We start from the raw sequence: 17,253 nt of genomic DNA on the forward strand, positions 1-17,253 counted from the left end.
AAATAAAGTAGTTTAATATGTTAGCTTTATATTCAAGTAAAAATTTCTTAACTATTGGCCGGGCGCGGTGGCTCAAGCCTGTAATCCCAGCACTTTGGGAGGCCGAGACGGGCGGATCACGAGGTCAGGAGATCGAGACCATCCTGGCTAACATGGTGAAACCCCATCTCTACTAAAATATACAAAAAACTAGCCGGGTGAGGTGGTGGGCGCCTGTAGTCCCAGCTACTCAGGAGGCTGAGGCAGGAGAATGGCGTGAACCCGGAGGTGGAGCTTGCAGTGAGCTGAGATCCGGCCACTGCACTCCAGCCTGGGCAACAGAGCGAGACTCCGTCTCAAAAAAAAAAAAAAAAAAAAAAATTTCTTAACTATTAAAATTTAAAAAGTGTGAATTTTTTTATATTGAAGTGTTATGAGTAACACCTTTCAAGGACCCTTGTGAGAAAATATTGTTAGAGTATTGAGGTACAAGTGCCCAGTGGGATGGGACATTTTAACTTACTACCGAGTCTCACTCTCTCTCTTTTTTCCCTTTCCTTAATAAATGTGATATCATATGGTATATTCACAAAGAAAGACAAAATTTTAGGTTAATGCATTCTTTAAAACAAAATACCTCCAGAAGGCAACAATAGTTACCCTAAGGAAAATCAACAAGCAGAATCAATTTAAAAGACAACTTACTATTTGACCCTAGCAAACTGATTTGTTCTTCATTGAAACCAGCTAGAAGATCGATAAGAAATTATTAATGACAAAGACTTTAGCAAGCATAACCTCCCCTACACTAATCTGCACTACCTATGAAGTTCATTGTGTTGTAGAGAAAAATACTGCTTTTTTAGTGATGAGTACATACCTAAGTTAGATGGGTCACTTCCATTCAGGCTACATGGAACTGCATAGTGATTAAAATGTCTTTGAGTATCTGTATATGATGAATAGCAAACTAATAAAAATTAATTTAAATAAGAGTCTATGTTGCATTGGTTGTATTTTCAATTCGGATAAGCCTGGTTTGAATTTCCACAATCAATTACTATTGTGCATTACCTTGGGAAAGTTTTCTAAACCTCAGCATCTTTACCCAGAGAAAGAACATATTCATAGGGTTGAGTTAAGAATTAAATAAGATGTCTTAAAAACTTAGGTCAGTGTTTTGCATAAAGTAAGAAATAAATTGTAGTGGTCATTACTATTGTTATTTTTAGTCTTCTTTTATAATGAATTATAAACCCATAAGTAGTGATACTTAGGGTATCATTGTATGCATTTTGTGAACTAAAATTATTCCTGATTGATTTTATCTCATGCTCCGACTGTGTTTCATTCTTGTTAAAATTCTCACACATTTCTAATGTGTGTCACCTTGCTATATTTGCACATTAATTACTATTGCTTTATATGGATAAAAAGCAGGGTTTAAATAAATACATAGATACAAAACTCCCTAAATAATACTCACATGTATGACATGTGTGTATAACAATTCTGGCATATAAAGTGTCCTAGGGTCTCACCCAATATTTGTTTCATGTAATGAGAGAGAAGAGCAGAAAATATAATCTCAAAAGAATATATAAATCAATTAGAATCAAAGCTTTACAAGTATACTGAGTTTGGCCTGTTATGTCCAGAACAGTGCTTGGCATACAGGTGGACTTCAGTTAGTATTTGTTGAATAAACACATACATGAAATAAATGAACATTTCTAATAGTTTTATGTGCAGAGCAATTGGCCAGGCACTTTGTAGAATATAAGATTTATAGCAAATAAATGTAACTTCTCTTTCTGGAACTCACCATGTAAGTAGAGAGGATAAATTCCCAAAGAAATAACTATTATAAGACAGATGGCATTGTAATGAAGACCCAAGCACAACACTGTGTATCAACGTAGTGGGGGTGTTTGAGGAGTGTACATTAATTCCAACTGGGGAAAAACATGACACAATCCTAATACTGTTATCAACAATTCAGAGCACTTGACACTAATTTCTAAGCAATATTTAGAATAATTTAAATATAAGCCTGCTGTCATGAAAAATATTGGCCTCCTAAAATGAGCGATGGGTACCAATCACAAGGAGCTGATATAACCAAAAGCTGGCATTTTTTTTTCACACCACTCTTTACCCTGAAGTACCTGAAAGTCATTTTGATGAGGAGGGTTACGAAGTGGTACATTCTTGTGTTTGGTCCAGTGGATGAAATGTTATTTCTGGGGGAAATGATGCAATTTCCAATGTATGGGACAGAGTTGATTCTCTAATATAGCTTTCTCAGTACCAGCGTCATATCCTAATCCCCTAGCGGGTTCTGGGAAAGAAAGAAGAAAAGAGAAAAAGGTGGAGGAGAAAAAGAAGAAAAAGTTGTCTAGCCCTAACTCCAGACTAATAAAATCATAATCTCTGACAGAGGGGCCCAGGCATCGGCATTAAATAAAAATCTCACAAGAATGTAATGTGTTGCCATGATTGAAAGCAACATTGGTCTAAGACAATGCATCTCAAACTTTGCTGGGCATAAGAATCACCTATATGGCTGGCTGAAACACGATCCATGAGCCTCAGCCCTAAAGATCTATCGGGGATAAAGGTAAAGTTTTCCATTCTAACAAGTCCCAGGATAATGCTGTGCTGTTGGTCTCTGAAGTAGGCTTTGAGTGGTAGTGCTTTAGGCAGTGGCTACAAAAGGCTCCCTACGTATAGGCAGAGAAGTGAGTTGCCAAGGAGTTGCTGCTCAAAGGGTAATCTATGGACAGGCAGCATCAGCATCTCCTGAGATCTTGCTAGAGATTCCTACTCTCAAACTTTTCTAAATCAGAACCTGTATGCCAACAAGATCCTCAGGTGGTAAGAATGTACATTCAAGTTTGAGAAGCACTGCTTTAATACTCAAATTTGATTCCATATTGGACTCATCTAGTAGATTTTTTAAAAACTGCCAGCACCTGTGTACTGCTTCAGGCAGCCTTCTGGACATTGGGAGTTTTTAAGAACTGACCAAGCGATTTTTTTTTTTTTTTTTTTTTTTTTGCACGGCAAGATTTGAGAGAACCACCACTCTACAAGGCATGAGGTGAGGTGATGTTATGCAAAATTTTCTCTAAAGTTATGTTCTTCCGATCTCTTGGTTTGTCACATTACCTGACATTCTCATAGATATTTACTCAGGCATGTTAATAAGAATCTTCTCAAATACAAATCACTATAGGATGAACATTGTTTTATCAGTCATTCACATCATTGTGTCAACATAAGTTAATTAGAATCTGAGATCACAGAGCTGGAATAAAACGAGTTGTAATGGGCTTTGGGAGAATGGAAAAGACCGATAATTTCAAATATTGGGGAGCTTTTTTTCATGGCCTGAGATGGATGGAAGGTTGGACTGTTGATGGTGGTGGGGTGGTGACAGGTTAGTTCTTGTTCAACCAAAACGTACAGTAGCACACCGAGCATTTGAGTAGCTGGAAGCGTGGGACCAAACAATGAGAATAAATTTATTTCTTTTTATAAAATGAACATGGAAATAATTGGTGAGGAATTATGAAATTATAATTATGTTGAGATTGGATATAAGAGTATGTAAGTGGTTGATGAAGTAGCCATTAGAAATTATTAGAAGTCTCTGCATTATTTTATGAGGATTTTTTGTAAACTGACTGAGCTCCAGAATCTTGTCATATATTTACCATGCTCAATGATATTTTAGATATTGATATCCTAGCAACACTACACATACTGACTTGCTCCTGACTTAAACCAGGTTAACTCTAAAAGTATGACTGAATAAATGAATGTGCTAAGTAGTACCCCTCCAATACATATCTTGCTGACATACACAGGTCTAGGACTGCCAGAATTTTCTCTTTCATGCCACCAGCACACCTTCGATGCACTCTGAGTCATTTAACTGGAATTAGGTACATATGGAAGAAAGAGAAGCGTCAATGTTCCCCTTACTTAATGGGTCACCTTGAGGGAGAAGCCAAGTAGTGATTAAGGACAACTAGGGGTCACATAACAAATTAGAAAATCTAGACCCTCAATACTCACCAGCATTAGTCTTCTACAATACATGCAGTCTCATGGTCAACTGCAGAAGTTGAAAAATGTTGTATTTTTCTTTGAAAAAGTTATGATTTTGTTTCTTGATTAAAAAATACCAGTAACGACAAAGTCAACTAATTTAAACTATTGCTTTTATTAGAATTACACGGGAGCACAAATAAATAAGCACAAAAAGTATTGTAAAATATTGTCAATGCACTAAAGAAAACAATTTATTTTCAAACAACATCTGGTTACTTCAGTAGTATCAAAGTACATTTATAATTACATGTTACCTAAAAAAATCAAGTACAAAAATTAAGAGACATGAAAACATCAGTGTTTATATTATTATGTATATAGAAATGGCTAATAACACATGAGTAGAGAAATCTGTTATCTAATGCTTATTTGCACAATTTTTCAGGCACATACCTGACATTTCTAATGAATTATGAAAAATGCAATATGACATTCAAATTTTTAGATATGGTAAACATGTTATATTGGAATGGATGTTAAATGGTTTTCTTTAAAAACCCTGTCTTTTAAAAATGTAGTGCCATTATCCACTAAAAAACATATTATTTTATATCATCTTGTCATAGCTATTTGTTTCAATTGTCTGAAAGAGCAAGAAAGTAAACATACAACTGCTAAATACGTAAACACATTTTTAGTGCAAGATAACAAGACCTGTGACTTTACTGTGCTTTGCTTTTTATAATCACAGTGCACTTTACACAAGTTGCTACACTATAAATGTTAACTTAAGGAGTTCCAATCAAAAGAAGTGCATACTAAACATTTTCATATATATTATATACAGTATGTATACTGTACGTGGGTGTATACATGTGTAAATGTAGATGCTTTTAGGGTGGGCAAACCCAGTTATATTTGGGAACAATTGAACACTTCAAAAGAATTTTCACATATGTTTGGTTGAGATAAATCCAACAGCATTTCCTTAAAGAAAATTCCCCTTAAATTTGAAATTTCATAATATTTAAAGGGAAATGTAATCAGACATTTTTTCCATATTACACACATTTTGCTGCAATGTAATTGACCCAAATATCAAAGAGTTTTAAATCATCCAAACCCCAAGTCATAATGTTCAAGTCCAACATGGCAAAATGTGTTATCCTTTTAATGATTTACATAGACAGCAGTACATATTATATATGCACACATCGAGGCTTACACACAAACATATTCTATAGTTAGACATTAAGTTTAGTATGTTTAGAATTTTACCTTGACTATACACTTGATCTGAAAAAAAAGAGAATTGTGTAAACACAATTGTATATATTCTTCAAAACAATTGGCTTTATTTTGAAAATATTGATGATTGCATAATTAAGCTCCTTGAAAGGTGGGACGACATCTTTTTCAATGTTTAACACCCAGTGCTTTAGAATTTTTTAATGCCTGATACATAAGTTGCTCAATAATGGATTAATAACAAATTGTCCACATTCTACAATTAACTGTCTATTTTGCATACATGGAGGATGTAGCGATATAATGTTAAATGCTATAGGTACAATTTTTCTTTTATTTCCACTTAAGTTTGGGACACAGTGAATTATGAATTGCTATCTATTCTACTTCTATTTATTTGCAAGTGTGAATTACCTCTCATCTCTGATTACTTACTGCTTACATCATAGGAATCGTTTCTCAATTTCACATGTGAGTGTGGTTATTTTACAAGCGCTTTTCTACTTTAGGAAACTGACTTGTCTTAATATGGAAGTGATATTAAAATTGCACTTGTATGTGCATTGTGTTGATGTCTTATTTAATTAGTTAAAACAATAACCCAATAGCTTTGTTTAGTTTTATTGACGTAGTCACTAAATTTGCTCAAAAGAATCAAACTAAATTCCATGTATAGGCAAGACCTGCACCAAAATGTAGTAATAAAAACCTTCTTTTATTCTCTAGAAGCATTCAAAGACAATTTTGTCACTACTTTGGAAAGTAAAGTTGTATCTAGTTGTCTACAACTGGCATGTGTTTGAATATATAATATTTTAAAACTACAAATTTTAATCTCCAGATGTTTTGCTTTCCTAATTATTTTACATGGGTGAGTATTAACCTTCATTTACACAAATCCATCACATTTGACGCCAAGCTTGCTTCAGTAGCATAAACATGGGAGAGATGCGGGCGCTGTTTATGTAAAAAATTACTCTTATACCTCAGAGGATGCTGGCATCTGCGATTGAAAAAAATGCAGATTTTTATATTTTCCTTTCATCAATTCTAAAGAAATTTATATCTTCTCTGCTAAGGAGTGTTTCACATGTAAAAGCATCTTGTGACATCCAATAAAATTCTGTTTCTATGAAATTTGCTGTGAGAGGACCATTTTTCGTAAGTATGAGCTCTTTCAACCTGATAACCACGCCATGAGATGATTTGTTCTTTGGCACTGCTAGAAATATGAGCTTCATCATAGCATAGTGTTCTGGCTATCTGTAGGCTATCTTCTGACCAAATTAATATATTGAAGTATCCTGGTTGATTACTGTCAGAGAGTCTGCTTATTTTTCTCTACATACTAATGACCTCCTTTTCTCCATTTAGAGAAACACTACACAAAAAGGAAATTGATTATGGAATGATCATTGCCACAACAGACAATTGTGTAGGCACAGAATAACAGTTCTTGAGTTAAATCTCAGTGAAGCCACTTTTCCAGATCTTTCAGTCGCTTTCCACTTAAGTAGAGATTTGCGGAAATAAATGAAAATCGTTGCCTAAAGTCAAATTTTCAAACAAGTTACCGCCTCAGAAAATAATGCATTTGAAAAAGGAGTGCATGAAACCTAGCCCTAGTGTGAGTTTGATAGAACAAATGGGAATGGTTTAATCCAACACAGATCATGTCAGTACTTTTATTTCCTTCTTGACAAATGGGCAACATTAAATAAACCTTCTGCCTAAATCAGAGTGATATGGGAAAGACAGGCGTCTGAAAAACACATTTGCATCTCCCCACAGAAAGATGTTCCCTAAATATAAATGTTAAGGGAGGGTTAATCATCATCATACTGAGCCTAAATATGTACGTTTCACAGAAATGCTGAGAATTAGTATCTTGTATCTGACTGATAGGCTTGAGTATATGTGGTCATAATAACTGAAATCAGGATAACAACTGGGGTCATAAAGACATTTTATTTCCATTCTGATTTTATCTAAACACATTTTCATCACCCTTAGATTTGTGCTCCATAGATTGTTGGGTTTGAAACATAATCTATATCTGGTGAAACATGCTGGCGGGTTTTATTTAAGCTACTTAAGATCCCTTTGTAATTTCCTGCATTTGTGATCCCGGTTTTCTACCACCTCAATTACACAAGCAGAACCTGCAACTTCAGTAAGCATTTTATGTATACAGTTTTCCCACTGAGTATTCTTTCGTGTACACGCACACTCACACACACACACACACACACGCACACAGACACACCAACCGTACACTGCTCCCACTTACCTTTTTCCTTATTCTTTCAGAATTCGAATTGGACATCAAAATACACATTAATTATAAAATATTAGAAAATCATGTTATAACATTGAAAAGGCTTTTGAAAGAAACTATTACTGATAAAGCATCACTAGGTTTGTAGCAATATAGATTACAAAAATTCTCTAACTCCTGTTATATTTGGTTTTATTGAGCAGCACTGAACTATTGCTGTCAATACCCTTACAAGAAAAACTGCTATAACAATAACTTCAAAAACACACCTTTTCTCTCAGAAATATAATACTAAATTGATTGTTAACAAAGAACCACATACTATCAATTTTAGGAGGCATAAATAGTAATTTAAATATACAAAATATATGCGATAGTTTCTTTTTTATTTATTCGTGGCAATATTTATATTCAACTAACAAGTTCTTCTTAAAAGATATATATGATTTTTTTAACTTAAATTTCACCACCACATAAAATTGAATCCACCCCATCCCTCATCCCCTGCATTTCCTGTTTCTTTCTTGAAACAAAATCAAATAAAAAATGGCCATAATTCTTTGGTCATGGTGTCATAATCAGTGAGAATGGGTGTGATGATCACATACAGAAGATTATGACCCAGAAATGTGGTGATAACCAGTTTGAAAAAATTAACAAGAAATACATATTCTATCAATGGATCTAAACTTTTAGAAAGATTGGCATTTAGTGCATTAAAATATGTAAACTGGTCTAGTTGAATGTTTATTTCTCATTTTCTTGGGGAAACAAGCACACACATGAAAAGTTACTTAAATATAGTGATTAAGGTGGCTATAATGCCACTGGTCCCACTTTCTTGAAAGCAGTCATGCTCTCGAGCTATTAATTCCTTGTTCCTTCCATTGTCACAGTGAACCCTGGTCTCCTCCCATCAGATCAATGATGCAAGGACACATGTCCCTAAAGTCATTTCTGAAGGCAATGTTTTCTGCTGGGATATCCAATATATCCTAGTAACTTTCTCTGGAGTCTGACTAACCATTGCTTAGTTATTACTAAATCAGACTAATGGTTAGTCTAACCATTGCCAGAGGATACTAAAGAGAAATTCTTATAAAGCCAATGTAGCAAAATATTGTTGTCAATGTAACTTGGACGTCCAAATTAAGCATCACGTTTGCATTCATTTCCTGTCAAACCCTTGAAACTTAAAAAGCACAGATGCTCTTAACAAATATGGTATTCAGCTTCTATGTTACTAGCACCAGATCATATATTATGTGATTGAACATGATTTATAGTTGTGAGCTCTTGTACAGAAACCAGATGTGGGCAAGGGTAAAAAAAAAAAAAAAAAAAACATTTTAAATGCAAAAATTAATAATAAAAGGCATCAAGGGATTACATATAAAAGAGATAACAAACCAGTTAATACCGAAATGATATCATATAGTAAACTCTTGATATTTCTGTAATTTATATATGTATAATGTGTATTATTTCAGGTGTCACCCATAAACTAGTAAAATATTTACATTTTAATATCTTCTGGATTCAAAATAATCCGGGATAAATAAGTGCGCCTTCATTGCAAGGGCATATGCATTTTATCTTGAACTTGCCACGAATAGGCACAGCTTCCCATGGCATTCCACTCCCACAGAAAAGATATGTAACAGTTCATTGTCATAGGACCGAGTCGACCTCCCTCTTCATATTAAGAAATGTGGAGCTCACACCATCCTGCGCACACTCATATGGCAGTATCCCAGAATACCGTTTGCTGTTTAGAATAGGGTGGAGGGCTGTACTTCTTGGCACCTGCATTCTTCTTCCAGCTGGGCAAGATAGGCATGCTATCCTGTTTGCAAAGGCCCTTTTCCGTTTTCTGTCTAGCCTTTATTTCCTTGCACAAGCAACGCTTTTTCTCAATCATCTCAAGCATTGTATGGTCTCCATGAAACCACTGCATGCATGCCACCTAGCAAAAAAGAAAGAGTGAATACAGAAGAAAAAAATGGAATGAAAGCATATTTCTTTTGCACTGTGCTAGTAGTTTCTTAGAACAATGTCAGGTGTTTCTATATCTCTTCTAAAATTCTTTTTTGTTTTGTTTTGTTTTGTTTTAGACAAGGTCTCACTCTGTCACCCAGGCTAGAGTACGATGATGCAATCACAGCTCACAGCAGCCTCGACCTCCTGGGCTCAAGTGGTCCTCCCACCTCAGTCACCCCAGTAGCTGGGACTACAGACACATACCACCATGCCCAGCTATTTTTTTTTTATTTTTGATAGAGATGAGGTCTCTCTATATCACCCAGTGTGGTCTCAAACTCATGGGCTCAAGCAATCCTCCTGCGTCAGCCTCCCAAAGTGCTGGGATTACAGATGTGAGCTACTATGCCCAGTCTAAAAACTCTTAAGATAAATTAAGAGATAACTCTTACAAAACAAAACTGAAAGAATGGAAACCATATACAAACTTTGTACTTAAATTAGTAAACATCGTGATATTTAACAACAATTTGGGCATGAATATTTTTCAATACGTTCTAAAAGTTCATGATATGAAAGTTAAATCTTTTACACTTTTAAGCAATTTTCCAAATATACACCTGTAACTTTATGTTGGCTCCATTGTCTTATTGGTTCCCATATTTTTAAATTCAATAATTGGAATTACTTTTCAGTGAGGTCTAGTATGAATGTGATATGTTTTAGAGATTTTAATGAACATTGTTTTATTCTTGAAATAATTTTTAAACACTTAGGTTTATTTATAAAGAGAATGTAGTAGAATATTTTTAAAATTCATCTCATCAAAATGATTTTAAGTGCACATCATACACTTAGAATGTAAACGCTTAAATATTTCTCCTGCAAAGAAGTTTTTGCCATAGTTTTTGATGCTTCAGCAAATCTCTACATTAGAATCATTGGTCCCTATAGTCACAATGACAAGGATCCTAATCAACTTCAAAAACTTGGAAAAATAGATTCATGAGGTCAAGTTGGTTACCAGGAGAAAGTTCAGTGTAGACTATATATTGATACATACACACACATATGTATATATTACTGGACACCTGAAATATTATACCACTGCTTCCAGGTATATGTGGCACTATGTCTACCAGTAACTGTTCTTTGGAACAGAGCTAGCGTGTTGAGTCTGTCACACAAGGGCGGCAATAAAATTGGGCCCATGAACTCAGCTAGGTTGTGGAAGCTTCCACATAATTGTTAAAGCAAATCTACTCTATGACTTGAAGCATTAAAATAGTGCACTTGAAGTCATTGAACTTGCTGTTACAATTTAGGGTGATAATTACAGCAAATACTTACATAATGCTTACTCTATATCAGATTTCATGCTAAGTACTTTGCATAGTTTAATTCATCTATTCCTTACCAAAATGCCCTGAAGTTTTACTATTTATTAACCCATAGTGATGAATAAAATGAGACTTAAAGTGATTTGGTAACTCTCCCAAAGTTACAGAGCCAACAAATGGCAGAGTCAAGATTTGAACCCAAGAGTTTATACCCAATACTCATACTTTTAACAGCTACACTATGCTGCCTCTCAATGTATGTATACATAGAACTGAAAGAATTGGGAGCATGGATTAGTACAACACTCTATGCACAGATGAGGAAGTTACATATCTAGTCTAAAACCAGGCAGGTAGATTTTGGTGTGAACAAAACTAAATCAAATTCTCACAATTCCTAATCATTTAGGGAGAGGGCAGGTCCTAGACCTAGAAAACATGGATTTAAATCCTCATGTGTCAAATTTCCATTGGTCACTAGGCTTCCTGACTTCTTTATCTGAATGAGTGAATTGATAAATTTGGTGTGAGGTTTAAATAGGATGATGCAGGTCAATTCATTTTAAAAAACAGTAAAGCATTGCCTAAGTCTCAGTATCCTAACACTGATGAATACCTAGCAGTTTTCCATACCTACACTCTGCCAGACATGTGCAAAGAGCTCTATTTTATGTTAAATCCTCCAAGCCACACTGAAAGAATTTATCTATGTGCTACAATTACAAAACTAAGTCTCAGAAAGTTTAAGAAACTAGATCATGGTCATAGCTAATAAATGATACAGACCTATATCAAACTCAGGTCTGTCTGACTCCAAAGTTGACATTCTTTCTATTATATTATGCTCCATCACCTGAATTTTACTTATAAATTATAATTATAGTTACTGTTATTTGTATTACTGTTTCCAGATGCTACTCAAAAATACAACTATATTTGTGACTTTATCAGTGAATAAAAACTGTTTATTAAATAATTAAATCAAAGTTACTAGCTTGGACTTGGAGCCCAGAAGATGATACTTTCAGATAAATATCTAGCTTGTGCCTAATTTGACAGAAAGTTCCTTGAAAAGATGGGCTGTATTTTATGCCTTTTAGTGTCCTCTAGTTCCTAGCTCAGGACCATAGACATAAGCATTCACTTTTTAAACAAAATTTTAGGAGTTTGTTGAGTTAATCTAATGAATAAGTTTGTGTTCCAACAGGATATTGTCAAAGTGGCTCAGAAATTTTTCAAAAGACTTACAATATTTCATAACATGATAATCTGTGCAATAAAAATGCAGTAACTCTATTTTGGTGAAAATACAAGAAAAATTTATTGAGTGACTACAAACTGTCATAATGAAATTTATAACACAGAATTCCCAGAGGACAGGCTTCAAATCTCACTCGTCTCGGTGGTCCCAACATGTAGAACAGAGTCCTAGGCTTTCAGCAAAAGTTTTATCAGTTAAATAGAAGCCACCATCATAGAACAGTTTTTGTTGTCTCTCAAAAAAATAAAATAAAATCCAGATAATCTTCTTAGTAAAATATTCTGGGTTCTATACATTTCAACATCATTGCAAAACCTCCAAACTTCTTTAAGGCCCAATATTTCTTACAGCATCACTTCTAATTTTTTTATTAAATTTATCTATTTATTTACTTCTCTACACAAACATTAAGTCATGTGTTACTTAATTCCCTTTAATATTTTTATGGCATAAATTGGTACGTGCAACTGAAACATAATTTTTCTGGATTCCTTTGACAACAGGGTCACTGATATATTTCATAGTTGCATAACATTTCATATATGTATACACAGTGTACGGTATTATCCATAAAATATGTATTTTGTGTCACACAGAAATGTATGCTACAGAGGTGTGTAAATTTATTGAGAATACATTTCTGAAAACTCTAAAGAATAGAGGAATAAGAATAAAAATGATAAAGCTTGGAATTTTATTCTTTAGATTTTTCTTTTACATTAACTAGTTGGATAGATGGATAGAATGGTCTGAAATACTAGGAAAAGAAAATACTTTTTTCCAGACTTACTCCATAACATTTAACTCATCTTTTGGAGACATGTGCAGTGAGTGAGAAAGTTTTGCCCAATATATAAAATTCCATGAAGAAAGCATTACCCAATACATGAAAGATGGCTAGGTATAAGACGATAATTCAAACTCAGGTTGCTGGAAGATTGTCAATTCAAAATATAAACATATATTTAAAAAGATCTTAACAAATATATAGATTCTAGAAAATATCTCCTTATTTAATATCTGCCATCAATTTGTTTCCACTTAAACTCCCCCAAAAATATTTCTGTTAAGATGTGATAAATAAACATAGAATATAATCATATTGTAGGAAGATATATCTGCTTCCCACATTTATTTTTAAATAGCACATGTTTTGGTGCATAGTCTTTTTAATTCTCAAAATCAAACTTCAATGTTACTACTGTAGCCATCTGCATCATTGAATCACCCCCAAAATATATCTACAGATTATGTTTTGCTGATAGTAAGATGTCATGCTTTCATTCATTGTTTTGGATATAATAAATAGCATGTTTAGCAAGTATATGAAGTATGTTAAGAACACTACTCATAAATAATTGCATCGCTTTTCTATTTTCTTTTATCACAAAATTCTTCATATTCTTAAAAGAAAAAAAAAAAAAAAAGACGTGTAAAATCCCATTCCACCTCTCCCTGGAACTGAAAGAACTCTGGGAATTAACTATTACAACAAATTTGAAACCAAGCCCAGTAAATAAATTCTTCTAATTTAGTTATTTAATTCAATGGCCTTATTTCTTATCTTTAATCCAAAGGCATTTATTATACTGTTTATCCCATGAAGAAAAGAAAAAATGTATACATTAGTAGGTAAGTACACATCAAAAGATAACAGTAGGACAATTGTTCAATTAGTATGAACACACATCTCTAGGACAAGATTTTTATACCAGCATGATTCAGCAGAAGCAATATCCTTGGATAATAAGTTCATGGAAATAAAATCAAGTGAAGTTTCCTGTCTAGGAGGTAAAATTTCAATCTCTACCCCTTTTATGTAGGCTACACACAGTGACTTCTTCCTAAAAAGTACAGTATGGAAAGCGAGGAGGGAAGTAACTATACATTGGAGGAACCCAGTGTTATGGTCTGAACGTTTGTGCCCCCTTAAAATTCTTATGTTGGGATCCTAACCTCCAAGGTGATGGTACTAAAAGGTGGGACCTCCTCAAGGTGATTGGGAGGTGCATGGGACTAATACTCTTATACAATAAACCCAAGAGAGCTCTTCCACCCCTTCAGCCATGGTGCCAAAACAGCAAGAAGTCAACAGTCTGCAACCAGGAAGAGTCTCTTCACCAGATCATAACCATGCTGTCACCCCACTCTTGAACTTCTCAGTTTCCAGAACTGTGAAAAATAACTAACTGTTGTAGTTTATAGTGTTCTGTTCTAGCACCCCAAACATACAACACACCTGGCAAACATCACCCCCTACAGGTGATCAACAGTAGTAAATTATACTGGCAGTATGTATTCTTGGTATAATGTGATGAGACCAGAGGCACTTTTACCCCTGCCATCTTCCTCCTCAAAACCCGTAACTCCACTGTAATCATGAGAAAATACCAGAGAAACCCGAACTGAGAGACAGTCTACAAAATACCACACCAGTACTCCTCAAAGCTGCCAAGGTCATCCAAAATAAGGAAAGTCTGAGAAACTGTTACAGCCTAGAGAAGGGTAAGGAGACCCAATGACCAAGTGTAATTAATTTACATGCTATCCTGGAAGGGACTCTGGAGCAGGAAAAGAACATTGGATTAAAAACTAAGGGAATTGGAATACAGTATGGATTTAAGCTGATAATGATGCTATCAATATTGGTTCATTAGTCATGACACATGAACCATGATAATGTAAGATATTAACAATGGGGGGAAAATGGGTGTGGAATATTGGGAACTCACTGTGCACTCTTTGGAACTCTTCTGTAAATTAAAAACACTATTTTAAAATTAAAAATATATATGTACACACACGTGTTTGTGTACACGTTTGTGTGTGTGTGTGTGTATGCTTAAAGATCAAGTGAAGAGACTATATTCTTTTCAAATCTTGATTTTAACTGTATCTTTCATTCTTTAAAAGGAAGCAACATGGTATCATAAAAAGAGCTAAATGACTTGATTGGGATCCTGATCATTGTGTGACATTGAAAAGACACGAATATCTCTGAATTTCCTAAATACTGTATATTGAATGAATATTGGTACATAATTCATACATACATAGTATATAAATTTATATATGCTTCACATATACATCTTATGGATATTGTACTGTATGTGTGTGTATATATATGTAAAACATATTGTTACACACTTCACACTTTACGTGGTTGTAGAAGGCAGAGAGCTAAAGCATATAAATGGAGAAAGCCCCATATATTATAACCATCTCATCTAATGATCCTTCAATGCATGAGGAGTAACATAAATGAGAAAGAACCTTTAGTTCACTTCAATAATTACTTTCTCTAGGAAATAAAATTAATTACTTCCTGAGATTAAGAGTATATTTTCTCCAAAAAACAAAGTAATATCAATGCAGTGCAATAATAAATCTCCATACTATGTATTTAAAATATTCAATTTTCCAAAGTAGATAAATCATCAAGAGAAAAAAAAAATACTCTGAAATAAGCACTTGGAGCATTTCAATATTGAAAATGGTACCAAAATAAAACCAATACAAGCATGCCTATCTCCACTGATTTTGATTTTTGCGCCTCGTTAGTTAGCATGGAAAAAACAATCATCTACCAAAGGCCTAGGAGACACAGCACAATGCCAAGCAAGCGCCTTGTTAACCTTGGAATTAATTTCAGCTGGGAGTCTTGAGCCTTGTTGTGAGAGTAAAATTTCATTTCTTGAACCATAGGCACAGCAATCAATACTACTTTTCAGATGATCTGGGGCAACATTGTCAGTCCTGTGTTGCTGTTTCTGAGCCAACCTCTCCAACTTGCATTGCCAGTTTTGTGAGAAATTGTCATTTCCTGCATAAGGAGTGTAAGTTTAACCTGGCTGAAAAGGAAGCGGAAGTTCTCAAAGTTCTCTGGATTTTCTCTTTAAGGGAAGTTTCTCCGGGAGAGCATGGATAGCATTGGTGAGGGAACAAGGAAGAGAAGGCATGAAATCCAGTGTGTGTGACTCAACAAGGGAAGCCAACATCTTCAGAAATTATGAGAGGTCGCGACTCGCCTGCAACTGTGCTCGCCCTGTCTTTAGGAGCCATGAAGTCAGCCAGGGTTGTTATTGCTTTCATTGAAAATGTTCTTCCTTTCCCATGTAGTGGGCAAAGAGGTTGATTTTTGAATTATAAAAACATACAGGAAAAAATAAGCACGTAAACACCATGGCTTTTTTACATATATCTTCAAGATAATGGATAGGGGTCGGCAATCTACAACCCACTGGCCAAATACAGCCCACTGCCTGTTTTTGTACTGTCCATGAGCAATAATTTGTTTTTATATTTTTAAATAGTTAAAAAACTAAAATGAAGTATATTTCATGACACATGGAAATTACATGTAATTCAAATGGTGGTATATATAAATCAAGATTTGGGGCACACAGATTGACCTATTTGTTGACGTACAAGGTAGAATTGAGTAGCTGGGATAGAGACCACAGGCTCATAGAGCTGAGAAGTTTTACAACCTGTCCCTAAACAGGGGGAAAAAAAAGCACTCACTCCTGAACTATTATGTAAGATGAAAAATAATAAAATTATAACTAACCATTTTGCTATGATGCATAAACTATCTGAAAAGGTCAAATAAATACTATGCTAGACCTGTAAAAAGTGAGAAAATAATTTTAATTAAACGTCTAAAAACTTGTTAAATTTCCGCTTACCTGAACCTTGGTAAATGGTTTTTGGAACAAACTACTGTTACCCTAACATCACACTCTTTCCTAAACGTGTTTTCAACTAAGTAAATGATCATTTGATCCTTAAAATAAGTCTCTATTAGAATTGTCTGATAGAAGGCAGAAAAAGATCATGTTAGTATTGGTTCTATATAAACAACTATAAAACAAAATCAAGAGTATTGATTCACACGGGCTTACGATATTTTTCATATTGAGTTGGGCCCATTAGATAAACCAGAAATGATGAAACCTAGACTTGAAATCAGTTACAGAAATTAATTTAGAAAAATTCTCTATTCTATATATGTCAATTACATATTTTATAATTCCATCATTAGAAGGAAAAGCAGTATGTTAGAATTAAAGAGATAAACTGATAAAATTGTATAGATAAGAGAGTTA

At 34.3% G+C, this 17,253-nt stretch overlaps 1 protein-coding gene across 1 annotated transcript in view; it reads right to left on the reverse strand.

The window, feature by feature from the left end:
* Positions 1–4,192: 4,192 nt before the first annotated feature.
* The window catches only part of NYAP2 (neuronal tyrosine-phosphorylated phosphoinositide-3-kinase adaptor 2), a 294,403-nt gene continuing 281,342 nt past the window's right edge, over positions 4,193–17,253 (reverse strand). Inside the window, exon 8 of the mRNA XM_033230039.1 lies at positions 4,193–9,530. Within this exon, the coding sequence (XP_033085930.1) occupies positions 9,303–9,530 (228 nt within the window). The 3' untranslated portion in view covers positions 4,193–9,302. The remainder of the gene's footprint in view (positions 9,531–17,253) is intronic.

Source organism: Trachypithecus francoisi, unplaced genomic scaffold (genome assembly GCF_009764315.1).
Source record: "Trachypithecus francoisi isolate TF-2019V2 unplaced genomic scaffold, Tfra_2.0 Lachesis_group13, whole genome shotgun sequence".
NCBI lineage: Eukaryota > Metazoa > Chordata > Mammalia > Primates > Cercopithecidae > Trachypithecus > Trachypithecus francoisi.